This window comes from Toxotes jaculatrix, chromosome 18 (assembly GCF_017976425.1).
Source record: "Toxotes jaculatrix isolate fToxJac2 chromosome 18, fToxJac2.pri, whole genome shotgun sequence".
NCBI lineage: Eukaryota > Metazoa > Chordata > Actinopteri > Toxotidae > Toxotes > Toxotes jaculatrix.
This window is the reverse complement of record NC_054411.1, coordinates 5,826,846-5,844,916: the sequence shown is the minus strand read 5'-3', so window position 1 is coordinate 5,844,916 and position 18,071 is coordinate 5,826,846. Positions and strand designations below refer to the sequence as shown.

Sequence of the window (18,071 nt, the reverse complement as noted above, 5' to 3'; positions counted from 1 at the left end):
ATAATAATGTATAATCATAGTAATTAGAGAGCAACATCAAAAGCACCAGAGCACACACTAAACATAAATACCTCATACAATAGCCCTCTGTACACTGTAGCTTCAATGATGCCTTACAAATGAGTGGAAAGTTTATGATTCATGGATAATGGCACATAAACTGCTCTCATCATCGTCATATTGGGGCGGCCAATTGTAACTTTCTAATGGTGAATGGGGGGTCATATGCTCCGTAAGACAGCATTCCTCTGAGTCATCATCGTCATTATGATTGTCATCGTAGATGTTGTACTGGCCAGAGGCACAGCACCTGTAAGCGTGTCCTCCACCCACCCCACCCCACCCCCTTGCCTGTTACAGGGCGGTTGAGGGTGATGCAGAGAGACCACAGTCCTTTCAGATGAAAAGGAGGGCAGGGCAGAATCAGCAGGAAGTGGTTTTTGCTGGATAGATGCAGGGTGCAGAGTTTCAGGCAGGTGTATCGCACTCGCTTCCCCGTTGCGTGTTGAGTGTGTGTGCACGTGTGTTAGAGCGCAGTTGAGGGTGACCGCCTGCAGCAACTGAACAAGACACAACAAACACATAGCTCTTACAAACGTATGTCCATTTATTAATCTTATTTGTTTTAAATAAGAATGCAATGCAACAAGATTAAAGAAAAACATTTACTTTTGAAATATGTATATATATATATACCAAATTCAAAAGAACTGTACAAAAACCTAAAGCGTGACCTTTAAAACAAATGCAAAGAAAAGGACATGTATCTACAGAGAGAATAACTCTGCATAGCTCATAAATCTTACTGATATTTGCCAAAAGATGAAGTGAGGTAGAAAATTACGATTCCACATTTTCACACACCTGGAGCCCTGACATGAGTTATATTCATATCATATATACAGTTCAGAATCATTCACATAAAACAGAAACTGGCCAATAAAAATAAATCTTTTGGGTCTAACGTGCACTTTTGACCTGCACACATGGACACACTGATTTGGATGTGAGCATAAGGGAGTAAACACAGTGATTGTCTTTGATTTGCAATTTGCAATGACTGGCCCAGTTCAAAGGCACTGAGAACAAAGACGTGGCTAAATTAGACTTTGAAGACCAAATGGTTCAATCAGGCAATTTTAAACTTGAAAGTATTGCAAAGTGTGTGTCTATATATAGAAGAAAAAAAGAGAAGAACTAGTATGTTCACAAATTTGGTGTTTCAGCCTTGTTTGCAGCTATTTTCGAGGATAATGTTTGGCGTTTCCCTCTCTATTACTCCAGGCATTTCCCTTTGTTCTGCTGAGCACACATTAGGCTACATGTAGAGATTTCCATAGATATTTCCATAAGAGCAACTGAAACTGAAACCTAGCTTGTTCCTTTACACAATAACCCAGTGAATGCATGTAGTAGCAATGTATATCAGTGGCATTAACCACCCTTCAAAGCCTCCAGTGGTTGTATTTATACATATATTTAGAACTAAACATTTTTTTTCTAACTTCTGTGATTAACTATACACTTTGTATGATATGTAGCAAGAGCAACTTAAGTGCTTTTTACTCAGAAAAGAACTCTAAACGGTTCTCCACAGCAGAAAATAAAACACAGCAGACAGAAAGACAGACAGGTAGATTCCTTTTAAGGCCATTTTTAGCCTCAGTGGCAACTCTCGATTATAAGAAGGTTAAAGTATGAAGCAGCAGTACAACAGACACAAGGACCAGTACAATAAATAGTCAAATGAAGCTGGATAATTTCAATACAACAAAGTCAGTGTCAGAGCTCCCCTGCAGACAGGGTTTGGCTTTGTACTGCTGGTGGCACCCGGTCCAGTCCAGTACCTGTTTTTAAGAGCTTGTTTCCCTCCGTCCCAGAAGAGTGGGATTTCAGTGCATCCAGTGAGAGGAAAGTAGAGTAGTTTGACAACATCCTCACCTACTGTAAGCGGCTGCATATCATATTGGTGATGATTAGCAAATAACCGACAATTTTACAATGATAAGTGTATATTCCTCCCAAAATAACATGCAACTCAGATTGGAGATCTGCAAAGACATGCTCTGATGTGAGATCAGAGCAGCGTATTGTCTCTAGGAGATTAAAGTTCAGCCATGTCCACAAGTCTGATCAATGATGAACTCTTTATCTCTCTCACATTTTTCCACTGTCTCTTTTTTGCACGTCTTCACATACTCCCTGTATTTCTTTTATCTCATTGTTTGTTTATGCAGTTTTGCAGGTATACACCTCCTCCTCCCTCACACATGTCTGACACTCCACGTGGCAGCACCAGCGTACCTGGCAGTGGCAGGACAGGCTGGTGAGACGCATGGCTGTGTTGTAACCCCGTCCACAGCACAGACTCTGACAGCTGGTGTCTTTGGCACATGACCGGCCGCCTGTACCCGGGGAGTAGCGGGATGGCCTGCAGAAGCTGGGGGAGTCTTCCAGGTAGACCAGGTCAGTAGTGCGGAGGCTCTGGCCGTGACGGCGGGGGCCTGAGAGCTCTGTCTCCCCCGTGGCTGCGTTGGTGACACTCAGCACTCGCACTGCAGTGTCGTATCGGTACTTCAGCAGCCGCCCAGTGTCGTGGAAAGGCGATAGCTGCTTCCAGCAAGTCCGTACGGCGCAAGAGCCGGAGACACCGTGACATTTGCAGGTTGTTTTCAGCCCGCTCTTCACTGCCTGGGATGAGAGGGAAAAAAAGCATGGGAGGGAAAAAAGGGAGAGATGTCAGTTCCTTCAGTTTGATTCATTACCTGGCCTCTTATCTGGGAGGTCTATCTGGACAGAGTGAGACAGTTTCCTGCGGGGTGGGTAGAGGGTTAGGATGGTGATCTGCAGCTAGTGTGTCTTTAGCTCTCCTCAGTCAAAAATTTTGACATAATGGATTGAGGGGGACTGTTCAGGATGCCGTATTTCATTTACCTCACATTTCTCACTTGGACAGCTCTTGCAAATTTTTTTTTCTCAATGTGTTGAAACTAGCTCTGTCTGCTTCTCTCCTGTCTCTCCTTCCTAAAGCCTGAGGCACAGGTGACAAACAGCGCAGACAGTGGAATCTCTCCACCCTGTTTTTAGTACATGCCTGCTCATGGAAAACATTGATAAGAATTTCTGTGCTAGAAGTGCCAAAAATTGTTGAAGTGGTTTCTGACGGTGCCCCTGATGTAGGTTAATAGTTCACTGAGCTTGATGGTCAGTGATGAGAGCGCGATCACTCAGCCCGCTGTCTTGGCGGGGGCCAGAGACAGGTCAAACAGAGAGAGCCAGAGGGTACATCTAGGTTGAAAAGTTCTGCTCAGTTCCTCCCTTTGCAGGTATGAATGCCTCAGGGGGTTCAGAACACCATTACCGAGAGAGTGGGGAGGGGGATGCCACTTCATGTTTTTGTCAACACGGCTCCTCTAAGCCACACTGGTGAAAAGTGAGGAAAACATTTAACTCAGTAAAGATGAGATAAGATAGTCGCCCTCAGTTCTTCCTGTTGTGTTTTTCCTTTTTCTTTGTGTGTCTCCACCAGCTCTAACTTAGGTGTTAGCTACAGGAGTACGACCCTGGGGCCTGCTATTTCAGGGCTCCACAGTGGTGGTTATGAACATTAGGTGGATTTATGAAGAGCACAGTGATCCAGTAAGTGGAAAAAAATGCTCGCTCGTATATTAAAAAGAGGCCACGGTTATAATCGCTCTCTCCGACATGAGACCTTTAATTTTCTGTAGGCCTGCACAGCAAGCTTTATCATGCCTGAGAACACCTGGCTCCAACGATCCCACAGCCGTCGTGTCTCCCCGCTACACTGCCTCACCCTCTGCCTCTGTATTATCCACCAAGGCCAACGACGGCAACAAATAAGGGGGCGTTTGTCTGGCTGGCGCTGAGAAAAATTATGCAGGTGAGGATTCCAATTCTGTATCTTCTGATGGTGCAGGAGTGTGTCAGAGGTATAATTGTCATGTAAAATTGCAGCCCAACTAATTGAGCTAAGTGTGGCTCAGGCATGGGTGATGTTTTTGATGCTTTGGGCTTGGGTGGCAGCTTCGTCGTAAAAGGAAGAGACAGAGATTTTGCTGTAATATTTCTTTCATGCTCGTTGTGTTTATTTGTTTACACTCACCCGAATTCCAACATTGATGTTGTGGGCGTCGACCTGAGCCCTCAGGTCCTTGCTGACCCTCTTTTGGCCGAGGAACTTCTTTAGAAACTTGGTGCTATATTTCAGGTTGTCACCGCAGACCCCCCACTGCCACGCTTCACGATGCTGGATGCCGGGGGAATCGTCACACGTGCACCTCTCCATTCGGCCCGAGCTGCACGCTTTGGCGAGTGCATGGGTCAGTGCTGCAGAGGACACTGCCAGTAGGAAGGCAGTCTCCTTGAATGCTGGGATAAAAGTAAAAAATAAAGAATAACATTTTATAAAACAAAAGAAGAAATATTAAAAGTACATCAATTCAGTTTTATCTGGACATATTTAAAAAGCTGAATTTATTGAGTTTTCACTGCAGGAGCAATTCTTGGCATCAAAAACGTGTTCTTAGTGCAAACTGCATATAGTTTTACGGATTAATTCATAGTTTACATTCATCACAATGTCTTTTATGCCACTGAAAAAACGTTTAAGTGAAAATGTTTACAAAGAGCTCACTACGTTGTCATGGTTCAAAACAACATCAGCATTATCCTGCAAGTTTTCCTGTGTCATAATTCCTCTGCTGACCTTTCCTTTTGGTTTCGCACTGTTATTTGCTTCAGCCAGAGCCGTCACCAGGGTATATTTTGATCCAATTAATTATTATTTTGACTAGGAAGGATTTTCCCAGATGAAAGTGGGTAATCACACCACCCTTTTCCTCTGGGAATGGGCGCTTTCCCGAGATAAAAATAACCACAGGGCTTGAGCGCTCTCCACCGCACCACATTTCTTGGCTTTCTACTCCCTCATTACCTCCATGCTGACCTGTTCATGTTCTCCCACACACTGATATCCATATGCATAAAGCCTGGAGGACCCTAAAGCGTTTTCTGTGCACAGCAGACCTGCGGGGGATTTGAGCTAAATGCAAAATGATGATTTAGTCTGGGCACATCTATTTTTTTTACTGGTGCTAATCAATGGTTGTATCAGACCATGCAAAAAATGTTCTTCTGGAAAACTTTTTTCAAGAGTTCTATCAAGTCAGGGACTTCTGAAGTAACGTAAAATATAAGAGAAAGCCTTTAAAAGTGTCAGTAGTTGTCATTGTCACAGAGGCTTTGTTATCATGTGTTAGTAGAAGAGAAAGACTGAGTTTAAATAAGGTGCTGCACAGTTCTTGAGACAGTTTACTGTGATTTGAGTAGTTGAAGCCAATTTCTATCTTGTAAAATCAGTTTGCAATCATAGGGCAAAACAACCACTTTTTTTTTGCATTCCATTTCTGACATTTTATTGTTTTAAGACTGATATAATAAATCAGTTGAAATCCATTCGATGCTGTTTTCTACGACAAATAATATGAATTCATACGAACACTGATATTTGAAAATGCTTGAGGTAAGTGTAGATGTTTACAAACCATTACATCCATGTGTGAGACCAATTTTACATTTGGTTTATGAGTCAAAACATCAATAAAAATTATCAATAGAAGGTCAAGTTAGACAAGAATCTTGTTGGATTGCTGTCTCCAGCCGTGGCACTTGTTTGGTGATAGTGCATTTGTTCACCCTATTTTTTTCCCCTCTCACCTTTAATTGCTTCATATAATCACTTATTTTAAGATAAACTGATGTTGCCATCAGAGTTAGGGCTCTGCAGGCAGATATGGCACAGCACTCTGTTCTGGTGTCCTTCTCAGAGACACGATTTTCTGTAAAACATTCTGCAAGTCATCTACTGTATGTGATGGAGATAAAAAAAAAAAAAAAAAAAAAACTAAATAAAAAAAGGCAGATATGCACCTGTCTCACTTCAGGTAAATATAGATAAAGACAAATAAAGAATAAAAGACATAAAGTGTTTGGGTTACTTGAAGGTCAAAGGTTTGGTCACAGCAAAAACCAACATCTGCTTATTAATAATCACTCTAGTAAAAATGTATTGCTTAAACTAACGCGTGTTGAAATTACAGACTTGATGAATGACTTACCTCTTTTCAGAAGGCTCCCCCGGCCATCCAGACTGCAGTTCCAGCGCTCACTCCTGAACTGATACCGACACTCCAGGAGGCTGAGGCGCACCGACTCCCGCAGCGTCTCGGCCAAACCGGGCTCCCTGCGACACAGTCTCTTCTGCCGCCTGGTCAGAGTCATCTGCTCGCACTGCTTCAGGTGGGCTTTTCCCGTCGGAGGTTCATTGGAAAACGGACCAGGTAAAAACACCAAGGGTTCCCGACCTGTCAGCCTTAGGGAGGAAAGAAAGAAACTCATTAGAAATCGTGAGCCTTGGTTAAAATGCAAAGTATATTCCTACGTTTGAAATCCACTGCAGGCCTATATTATAATAGTTAATTCTTATAATAATTCTAATAATTAGGCTATGCAATCACTGGCTTTGACAAATTTGTGCTTTGTATTTAATTTAAGGCTCTTTGCGCTGCAGTCCTGCCACCTGAAAAATACAATTATTTGATAATAAATTGGGGGGTATTATATTAGTTCTAGTAGGAATCCGTATACCTAAATAAAATAAAGGATAATCCAACAAATCCAAGAAAATCACGTCAAAACAGCCAAATTATTCATCTTAATTTGGTTGAGATACGTCTTATATTACCACTATCGATGATTATGGTTTATTACTATAGATTAACAAGTTACTTAACAATTCCATAACAATATATCTCAGTTGTCTGCGCAGAATTAACGCGCGTGTATTCTGGTTAAGACTTGTAAAGCTCGTCGTTATGATCTCTTCTAAGGGTTAAAACAGCAAGTGCAGTCAATAAATGTGATGGGTAGAAGTAAAAAAGGACTTTGGCTGACCCAAAATAAGCAGCAGTGTGCGAGAGGAGGATGCAGAGTGCAAAGAGTCGCAATAGGCAGGCGGTCCGTGGGAGCCTGGAGCGCATGGTGCCGGGTTGGCGCTGCTCTTCATCTCGCTGATTCTTCAACGGAGAAAGTCCGTGCCGTCTGCTCGGCGCACCTCTTTAAGGGGCCCCACATGCACACAGACTTTCAATCCGGTGCGCCTGGCCCAGTGGTCTGCTGGGAGGCAGGGCTCTTTGGGGTGGGGTGGAGGGGTACATCATATTACCGCACCCTCATTGGACTCTCACAATATTACTGTATGTTCCCTCCCACTGTAACGCCACCCAGGTGGACGAAGCTGCAGGATGACTGGGTTTACCTGCTGTGATATAGAAATCTGTAATACACACCATTAGGATGTTCGGGTCTCCAGCCATCCTCGTTACGCACAGGAATCAAAACTTTTTTTTCTTTATGAGGAGACTCATTAAACTTATTCCTTTTGGAAGGAATTTATTTGTGGTCACGGTCTCTCAACACAGATTTAATTTTTTTTTGCATACATTTCTGATTGGTTGATCGGTAGTCTTACAAGTGAAAAGCAACATGCTGGTTTCATGTTTAGAGTCTGAAACTCAAATTCAAGGTCTAACCCTGAAAGGCCAACACACACACACACACACACACACACACACACACACTGAAGTGTCCTTGGACAACAGGTTGAATCCTTTAACATGGAGAAGAGAAAGTTTAAAAAAATCCATATTTTTGCCATATTAGTTCTTAAAATAATTGCCATTAGGCGCCAGTCCTGCAAACAAATCAAAGCACAGCTGTCAGGATTCAAGAGAACCCCATGTATGAGAAATAAATGATGTGTGAGGTCTGGAATTAAAGGAAGCAAACATAAGGTATATTATTAAAGGGTCATAGCCTGTTCTTTCAATCAAAGCACACACTCCATGTTCCCCCTAAAGTGTTTTGGTCCTTTAGGGAAAAAAAGACACCATGGATGGAGCCCCATCTAGTGGATTCAATATAGAAATTCAGACTAGAAACCTAGAAATCCTCGCAATTTTAAAACTGGAAACAGAAAATATTTTGCTCCAAAAGTGAATTTAATGATTAATTGATTATCAGCAGCGGCTCTCTATCTCATTGTCTGGTCCCATTTGCAAACCAGCTTCCATCACAATAACACATCATAGTACAGTTTTTTTTCCTACAGTATCAGAAGCTCATAATTCCGATCCGCACTCCATACCATTTGTTGGCGCTAGTGCGCCATTTCCTTGTTTGCAACCGCCTTGAAAATACGCAGAGAAGAAGAAGACGACGACGAGGCGGATGATGACGGAGACGAAGAAGACGACGACGCCGGAAAACGCCATTTTGTTGTCGAACGGGAGCAGCGGTGAAGGATCCAGAAGCGTTAGTAAAGGTACAAACGTTATTTTAAAACATTCAACTTTCGAGCGTCATGTATGTAATTTACATTTAAATAACGATAGAGACCATGAGCCCATTAGCGTCTTCCTGGTCACAGGTGGCCGTAGGTCGTGGAAACTTGAAGCGAAGTTCGTTAGCTGTTTCCTTAGCAGTTTAACTTTAGCATGGCTTAAGAAGAAGAAAACTACTCTTAAACAACAACCAGTAGAGTTATCAGTCGTTGTAGTCTTTCTACGTATGGAGTCACTTCTGTGCTTTTATAATCGAATGTCGGAGGTGAGTCCTTAAACAGAGCTAGCCTTCCATTCCAGCTGCATGCTAACCGACGATTACCTCTTAATATCAGTTGACATAGAATTTACAGCGCGCGTTAGAATTTAAATTAAAGTGATATTAAACACCCGACTCTTGGATTTATGGGCGTTAGAATCAGTTATCCGACCCCAGCGTAACCATAACTGAAGGAAGTACAAGTTACGACACGTACATTTTAAATTTAATTTATCTGATGAACAAAAATATAAGTCACAGACGTGAGGCACTAATTGTACTTTCACAAAATGATTTTGTCAGGTTTAAATCGTCTGTCAGAATAAAACCCCAGGTTTCTGCTAGTACTTTACTCTAGTACTCTAGTACTATCCAACAACCTCGTGTGTCCTGTTGAATTAAAAGAAACCTGTCATTCCAGTTTCCTTAAAGGAGCATCTGCTTAACAGGACTTCCTCCTATTTCTGAGAAGCTGGATGCTTACCCTAACCCTAGTTAAATAGCAGCATGAAATATGTTTCTATCAGGATTTTATCAGTATAGAAAATTAATTCTGACACTAATACTGGTAAAAAAAAATAAAAAAATAAGACAACTTGAGCAAGATTCATATCTATACTCAACATGCTTCCAAGGATGCAGTTATTTTCAGTGTTCACTGAAAATTAGGTTTTTCTGAATATGATCTTTTATTGTCTGTCTAGCTGCTTGATCTGTGTTTTGGTAAAACAGTAGCACATCACAGAAGCTGTAAGCTGAACATGAAGTGATTATTTAATGGAAACATGATTTTCCCACTGGTGGATTTGAGTTTATTGGCTTTGCATTGTGCCTGTCATGTGATCAGCCTCAGCCACTGATCACAAGTATATACTAGTACTCTCTAATGGAGTTCATAGAAACAGCCAGTATTCATACAACCAGCTATTCAGAAACTCTATAGCCAGTTTAAAGCTACTTTTCCTGTTTTATCCCTGGAGATTAACAACATGGTTTCCATCACTTACAAAGGACTAGAAATGAATGGTTGATTAATGGATTAGTTTAGTGACAGAAAATGAATCTCCAACAACTTTGGAAAGTTGTTTAAATCAGTGGATCCAAATAAATAGCTTAAGTGGTAATTTCACAGTTGGAAACAATAAAACTAAAATGAAACAATGAAATGAATCGTTAGTGAAATCGCAAACACTGTGAGGGAATGTCAATATTTCTTGTGTAAAAAGAGAATTTGTGACTCTAAAACATAAACAGTGAACAGCATGTCTTGGTGTCAGCCCCTGAGAATTGGAACAAAAGGGCTTTTTTTTCTAGCCTGGACATTTTGCACCGTCAGCCAACAGTCATGCAGGCAGAAATCTGTCGTAGGAGCAGCAGTGATATCAGTTTCTTTACTGACAATAGATGCAGTTGTCCAGAATCCAGCTCTGCCAGAGGACGTGTTGTTTTCTTAGCAACGGACTCTTGCTGTTTCTGAGCTTGAAGAATGTGCTCTGTTTTTTACTTACTGGTGGTTATCTCTATTGCACGTGCCACCTGTACACATTATACACAGCTGAGCAGAACAGGCTGAGGCACGTTGCCCCTTCTTGGTCAACAGACCTCACTGGAGTATAAACAGGTGGGTAGGCTGAGGAAAACACAACAGAAATATGATTTACGGCACATGATCACTGACTTACTCCTTGACTTCAGTGGTTGTTTATTTCTGCTATAAATTTCCTTTCATAAAGTTTCATTAAGGATAATATGACAAGTAAGGATGCAGAATTTGCAGAATATTGTGGTGAATAGAGACAGAAATCCAGCAGTTTTGATTAATGTTAAAGTAGAGCTGAAACAAATTTATTGATTAAAAAAACCAGCAGAAGATAAATCGCTAGTTGCAGCCCAACTTTTCCCAGTTTCACATTTTTGTAAATATGATACTTAATGTTGTCTGACATGCCGGCAATTTTAATTTTCTAATTGGTGTTTGTCAGTTTTGTCAGTTAATAGACTGGATGATTAATAAGCCAGTAATTAAGCATATGTTGGGGAACCTCAATCAGAGATTTGTACATTCAAACATACAGAGCAAAGTGGGAAATCAGTGTCTGGCCTAAACACTTGTTTCTTGAACAATGTAGCTTAACCTGACAGTTCAGTACAGGTGAAACGCCTCTCAGACAGACACAGAGATGCAGGTTGAACTGAAGACTGTGGTTTGTCTGAACGGATCCAAGTGTGTCATCCAGCCTAGGCTCATGACCTCCTGTCTATGATGATGGCAGTTTCTATCATGAATGGGAGTTTCACTTAAAGATTTTGACATTTGAATGAGTACTTCTCTGTGTTACTGACAACATCCAAAAAAGAGGTAGCACGTGAGCACATAAGAAAAGAAACATGCATTGTAATTACATGTTTGTGGTCTTTTCAGTTGTCTTTATAAAATTAGCACTGCAGGCTAGAGTTAAGTCATGTAACAGCAATCCCACATAAACTGTCAAATGCGGGTTGCACGTGTTCACAAACCTGTGTGACAAAGGGGTATAATTAGCCAAATAGGTCTTAATAGCAGGACACAGTGGCCTTTTTATTGACTTTGTTTTGCTTGGGTGGAGCATTCACAGCAGCTGTGTGCTTAAAGGGGAAACTTTTTTCTGTTTTTTTTTTTTTTTTTTTTTCATGAGAAAGACTAAGAGGAACTTAAACATCAAAATAACTTTTTTTCCCATCATTAAAATGTACACACACATTTTGAAAGGCTTTATAGGTCATAGGAGGTGGCGTTAAGTGCTGTCTGTAGCAACACTGCCAGCTATCCTGAACAGACACTCTGTCTTTGTTTGCAGTATGTTTTTAGAGCTGTGACCACTCCCTTTGTCTGCAGGTGAGCCAAGATGGGGAATTTTGCTAGTCTGTTTAAAGGATTGTTTGGCAAGAGGGAGATGAGGATCCTGATGGTCGGACTGGATGCTGCTGGAAAGACCACCATCCTGTACAAGCTCAAACTAGGAGAAATTGTCACCACAATCCCTACCATCGGTGAGTCTTCTGCCGCGTCTTCGTGAGCTTAACCCTTACAGTTAGTGGTACCTTGGTACTGGTGTGAAGACTGTGAAGTGTGAAGACTCACACTTTGTAAACACTTGCCTGTCTCTTTGTTTTTCTCCTTCATCCGCAGGTTTTAATGTTGAGACAGTAGAATTCAAGAACATCAGTTTTACAGTGTGGGATGTCGGCGGTCAGGACAAGATCAGGCCACTCTGGAGGCATTACTTCCAAAATACACAAGGTAAGAGGCTTCCTGATGTTTCCACATCTCTCAGTCTTTTGCACAAGTATTAGCCCGTTTTTGGTTTAATCTTCCATTACGAGTGAAGACCACCGTCCACGTCCTCCGTACAAACCTTGTCACTTTTCCATTTTCAGGCCTTATCTTTGTTGTGGACAGCAATGACAGGGAGAGAGTCGGCGAGGCGAAGGAGGAGCTGATGCGAATGCTGGCTGAGGACGAGCTGAGGGATGCCGTGCTGCTTGTGTTTGCCAACAAACAGGTAAATTAGTGTCACTGTCCTTAATAAAACAAGTATCATTAACTTGTCACTCATAAACTGATCTTAGTCAACTACTGAACAGGAGATTGACATTGACCATATGATGGGTGTGATCAAAGAAAACAATCAAATTACTTCATTTCTCATGAGTATGATAAATTGTAGATGGGAACATGCAGATTGAGAAATATCTATATATTATAAGATACGCAACATTATAAAAGATCCAACCCTAATACTAATTTAAAACTTGTTTGATGGCTAAAAGACAGACAGACCCAGAAAACATGTCATTTATCAGTCATGTAATTATTGTGGTTTTTCATTCCAGCACTGAAATTTATGAACTATACTTGCATCATGAACACAGATTGTATTTATGTGGGTTGAAACCATCCATTAATTTTAATTTGGAATAAGTTTAGAAACTAGAAGTAAATTAAATCCGCCTAATTGTGCATAACAGCCCTCACAGTCTGATCTCATTTACTCATAAAAAGAACTATGGAAGAGTGGAAACTGGAAACGCGGTGGAGCACAGTGTAGAACACTATACTAAACTATACTAGAATACGATACTAAATACTGATAGTACTGACCGCTAATCTAAGTTATAATTGGCCTGAGTACTGAGTAATGAATCAGTAACAGTAACACTCCTTCCTCAGTGTGAACTCACTGAATGTCACTGTGCAACAGTGAGTAACATTAGGCTGGAACTAGACCTGACAGGCAAATTTCAATTGCAGCTGCATGATGACAGTTTCAATACACTGATTAAGGAGAATGATTCCGATCTGATGTTTGTTAAGCAATCCGTATTTGCAAGCGGCTACAAAAACAATCTGTGCAGACCTCAACAGGGAATGCCAGTTGTTTTTTTTTCTCTCTCTCATTTACTTACTGTTGTCGTTTTCTGCTTTCAGGACCTGCCCAATGCCATGAATGCAGCTGAGATCACAGACAAGCTGACCCTGCACTCCCTGCGCCACCGTAACTGGTATATCCAGGCCACGTGCGCCACTAGCGGAGATGGTCTGTATGAGGGTCTGGACTGGCTTTCGAGCCAGCTGAAAAACGCGAAATGATCCGTCACTCCCCCTCCTGTCTGTCATCTCTGTCTGCAGTGTAATGGGAGACTGCACTGGTCCTGGTCTCACTCATTCCTCTCTTTTCCTGTCTTTCCTCTGAAGAGTTGGACTTTTGGCCAGTGCTCCCCTGCATCTGTGTACTGTATGGGTGGGTTTGGATGAGTGTTTTTGGATGGATGGATGAATGAATGAATGAATGAATGAACGTGTGTTTGTATGTGTGAGCCGAGTGGGAGCAGCCCTGCTGTGCCTTGAACACAGTTAACTCTCAAACACCTCCTCCCTCCAGTGTCAGCACATCCAAAGGTACTGGTTCCCACAAAGCAAAGGACGACATGGGATGTTGAGTCCTGTGTGTTATCTCTCAAAAATGTAAAAAAAAAAAAAAAAAAATCTGTTAGTGCATTAAAGGCTTTCTGATAACGGTTCATTCACCACAGTACCACAGTACACCACAGTGTAACCTGTCGTGTTTGATAAAAAGAAATTTTTACTTTGAAAATTTTGCAGATTTAAGTTTCAACTCTAATTTTTCAGATTTTTTGTTTTGAATTCTTAAGGATCTGCAGGTCCTGCTAACAGTCATTCAGCTTCTGTCCCAGACGTTTCCACATTCGTGGAAGCATTTTGTCCGTTTTTAAATCCCTGACCATATTTCTTTTCATTAGGCCTCGTGTTTTACACACAGAGGTCTAAAAAGATCCGTCATGGCTGCATTTAGAAAAAGCAATAAATGTTTTCAGAGCATGTTTACATTGGTGGAGGTGTGTTGAGTGTAGCTACATCGTCATTAGTGGATGTGTGCATCCTCTGGGTGCTGTGTGGGTTTCAGCTACATCCAGCCCATTGAAACGATGAGGCCTTTTTTTCTTTTTTTTTTTTTCTTTTTTTAAAGAGTTGCTCCCACTCTGGCTTTTTATTTACTAGTAGTCTTATTTCCTCTTGAATGTAGTTCTTTTGGTTAGGGTCTGTTTTATGTTATTGTTGTCTTTTGTTTTTTGTTTTTTTAATGTTACTGTTGACGCACGCATGACCTGGTTTACTTTAGCATGAGCTGACGTGCCAGGTGTGCAGTCTTTTGAGTAAAATACTCTGGGGACCAATTGGTTTGATTCAGGAATTGGCTCATTGTGTTTAGTTTTGGGGTTGTCTGCAGAGCGGGAGGTCACCTCCGTACCATTGTGTTTTTTGTTCCAGAGGGCACACATGCTCTTAACCCAATTGTCAGCGCTGTGATAGACGGTACAGTTGAATTGGAAGCGTTTAGTCCGGCCTGCTGAATGAGTCAGCACTATAAATGCCTCCTCAATGCTTCAGGCTTCATGGTGTTTTCCCTGCGTGTATCCAGGGCGCTTCCCCTGGTCTTATTTACATCACGTCCCTCTAATGCCGTTTGCACAACCTCACCAGCTTTGCACAACATAGTCCTGTGAAGACAGTTGACAGAAGACAGTTTATCCATCAGCCATCGCAATGAGCCTGTTGACAATAACCTGCCCATTGCTCTACACCAGCAGACAGTAAACGTGAGAATGTTACACCTGTTCAACAAGTAACAGAACAGATACCCATATATCCACTGATCCCAGATGCAATTAATAAGCAAACAATCTTGAACAGCGCACACCCCTTACTGAGTGAAGATGACTTTAAGGTCATATCATCACACTGACCTCTAAAGGGAAATTCATTTTCCCCTTTTTGTCTTTCTACAACTGGATATTTAGACGTCTCCTCGGAAATTTTGAGTAACCGAACTAATCCTTTGGGCTTTCTTTCATCCATAGAGTTCATACGTTACGTAATGAACTCTATGGATACAGCAAGAAATACAAATGTATATAATATTCTGTATGAAAATGTATTTTAACTTGACATCATCCACCGACCCTTGTTCAGATGTGAAGCTTTAATTTTCAAGACCGTTTCTGTACAAATGTCAAGGTATGTGCATATGTATTTCTTAAGTACCTTTTATGCTTTTTTTTTAAACTCATCTTGTAACATCTGATAAATGCACTATAATAAAGAGATCTCTATTGTACAAATGCTTTACCGGCAAATAAGTTCAAAATGAATTTCAAGGTGTTCATATGAGAAAAGCATCCTTTTGTTCAGTTAGCATAAATCACTTAGAAACAGAATTTTTAAAATGAAGAATGTGACTGTTGGTTAATGTGAATGGCCTCAGAGCCCCAACGTGCAGACATAACATAGTTTGGATTGTCATAGCATCTCTGAGTGACTGATTAAAAATATTAATCATTAGTAATTTTATTTTATTTTTAACCAGTTGGCATGTTTTCTGTTTTGAGTGTGGAGCATATCAGCCATTTCCTGTCAGGAATTCATATATATTTTATGCTTCTGACCTTAACAAAGATGGAACAGAATGTGAGCTGTCTTTCACATCTTATTTTCCTACTCAGTAAAATGTACAAACATGACACTGTCACCATCCTCAGTGTGTTGCCTGTCAATCAGCAGGCTCAGAAGCAGATTTGAATGTTATGTTTACAGGCCATATGATGTTTGTTCAGCTAAAATAGTTTCCAGCTGAGTTCTGTTTTGGTTTTGTTCTGATTTATTTCCTCTGACAGTTAAGACATTTGTCTGGTAAATCCACAATCATGTAGTTCTGTACCTTACTTAAGGTGTTTTTTAAAATTTTAATCTGAGAGAAATTTTTTTTCCTTCAGATCAGACCAGCGATTTGAAGATAATCTGGCAGCATCTGAAGCTTTAATACGTAATAAGCGTTAATTGAAGTATTAAAGCATCTAATGAATAATAATTCTGCCTTCACAGTGAAGAAGAATGGTATGTTTCCAACTAGCTTCTTAAGCACACTATACAAGTGTAATATAGTGCGTAGTTATTCAAGTATTTTGTCTATGTAGGATCACATTAGAACAAATCAAATATTGTGTGCATCTTAGCATCAGATGCAGTTCCTGACTGTGGCCACTGGAGGGCAGCAAACACACATGATTCTCAATACGATCAGCTGAGCAGTTAATGAACATCTAACAAACAGACCTTTGCCCACTGTTGGAAACGAGATGAACAAAACATTCACAAAGTCAGTATTCATTCCAGGTCTGTTTACTGGATTGCATTAAATGGTGCATGTAACATGTTTGTTGTTTGATAACTGTGTATGTGTAAAATAATATAGATTCTATTAACACAGTCCTAAGTAACATGTTCCCAATTCATCAATTATTTCATCCTGATATTCCACATTGTAATTCTGCTATTTTGGTCTATTCTATACTCAGGACAACACAGCATGTCTGCTTCAGATAAAAGGTCTTTGGGGGAGTATTTCCTTTTCCAGATGGAGGTGCCTTGCTGATTAGGCTGGTCTCCACACCACAAAACTGCTATCATAACTGTTATTATCAGTGCTAATGTCACTACTGTTAATTATAATGATAAGTGTGTTAATGACTTAAGATTAATGATGATTATACTAATATTAAAACTGTTAGATTAGAATTGAATTTAGTCCTGCAGTTTCTCACTGTGACGACTGGAGGGCAGTGAACTGTTGTGATACTGAATACACTCACTGTACTAATAGTTCTGTTAGCCCTGTCACAATGAAGCAATCAGAAGAAAGAGAGCACTCACTGGAAGTGTTTGTATGTTATAGTGTCTGCCTTGATGCTGGTATGAACATGTCTAGAAGGCAGAAACCAAATCCCTGTTACTAAAGCAGCCCTTTATAAGTTATTATATACTATTGTTATGTTATATATAAGTTTTATAGTTATTGCCAATTAAAATGTTAGTTATTATATGTCAGTAGTGAAAGCATAAAAAGTATAAACGTGCTCAGTGTGCATATATTAGATGATCTAATATACATATTCGATTATTTATTGACACAGTAACATGTAAGCAGCATTTTAAATGTCGTGCCCATTTTAATGTACAGCTATTTTTACTAATTTTTGATACAGTTGGGTGATTTAATTTACTGTGTAACAATGCACTGTATTTTAAATGTTCATGTACCTTTTTAAAAATCTTCATCTGCACCCATCTTACTATGGGTGCCACATAAATGTAGTGTCGTAAAAAGTGCAATATAATTTTATTATAAATAATAAAATGAGTATAAGAGTTAAATACCCAAGTATAGTATAAAGAAGATGTGGAAAGGAATACTCCAGCATTTTGTGCTGTCTGATCCACCCAGCTACAGATGAGACAGCAAACACATCCTGACGACAATGGGAATCATTTTTAGACATGGTTCTCTATCACAGGCCTAAGGCATAACTTTAGGGTGACATATTGGGGTAATGAAGACTGATGGACCTTGGGGCCACAGAGCAGGACAGAGATTGACAGTGAAGACGAGGGTGTTTTCCTGACAATCAGAGAGCCTGCAGACCACTGTTCACCCTCCTTTTCCACTCCATCTAGATTTCAGGTGGCCAATTCTCCATAGAGTTGTTACCTTGGAAACAGCACCTTATGTATTTATAGAGAGCAACTGAGCAGACATGGAGAAGGGAGAGCAGGAAACAAGGCACGGACTGTGATGGAGGTTTTCATTTAGCTCGGAGAGCACATGCTGAGGTGCAATATGTTTGATGAAGTAATCTGGTAATGTTTTTATTTTGAAAGACACTGCTTTGTAATTGAGCTTGAGCTCAGGTGATTACCATCTTCGCACAACACGATGGGGCTGAATCATTTTCACTGCTACAACACATTTGCCATCTGCCCTCAAGTACATCCCATC

At 40.6% G+C, this 18,071-nt stretch overlaps 2 protein-coding genes across 2 annotated transcripts; one reads left to right on the top strand and one right to left on the bottom strand.

Moving 5' to 3' along the window:
* Positions 1–716: 716 nt before the first annotated feature.
* On the bottom strand, positions 717–7,152 carry wnt9b (wingless-type MMTV integration site family, member 9B). Its single transcript, XM_041062930.1, is given in 5 exon segments — positions 717–2,691; positions 4,124–4,389; positions 6,138–6,391; positions 6,973–7,094; positions 7,096–7,152. Coding segments are annotated over 5 exon segments (1,161 nt in total). The 3' UTR covers positions 717–2,229.
* A 1,141-nt stretch (positions 7,153–8,293) lies between these two features.
* On the top strand, positions 8,294–15,356 carry arf2a (ADP-ribosylation factor 2a). The gene is made up of 5 exons (XM_041061894.1): positions 8,294–8,401; positions 11,555–11,709; positions 11,849–11,959; positions 12,097–12,221; positions 13,148–15,356. Exons 2-5 carry the CDS (start codon positions 11,565–11,567, stop codon positions 13,307–13,309), a joined length of 543 nt encoding a protein of 180 aa, XP_040917828.1. The 5' UTR covers positions 8,294–8,401; positions 11,555–11,564; the 3' UTR covers positions 13,310–15,356.
* The last annotated feature ends 2,715 nt before the right edge of the window (positions 15,357–18,071 follow it).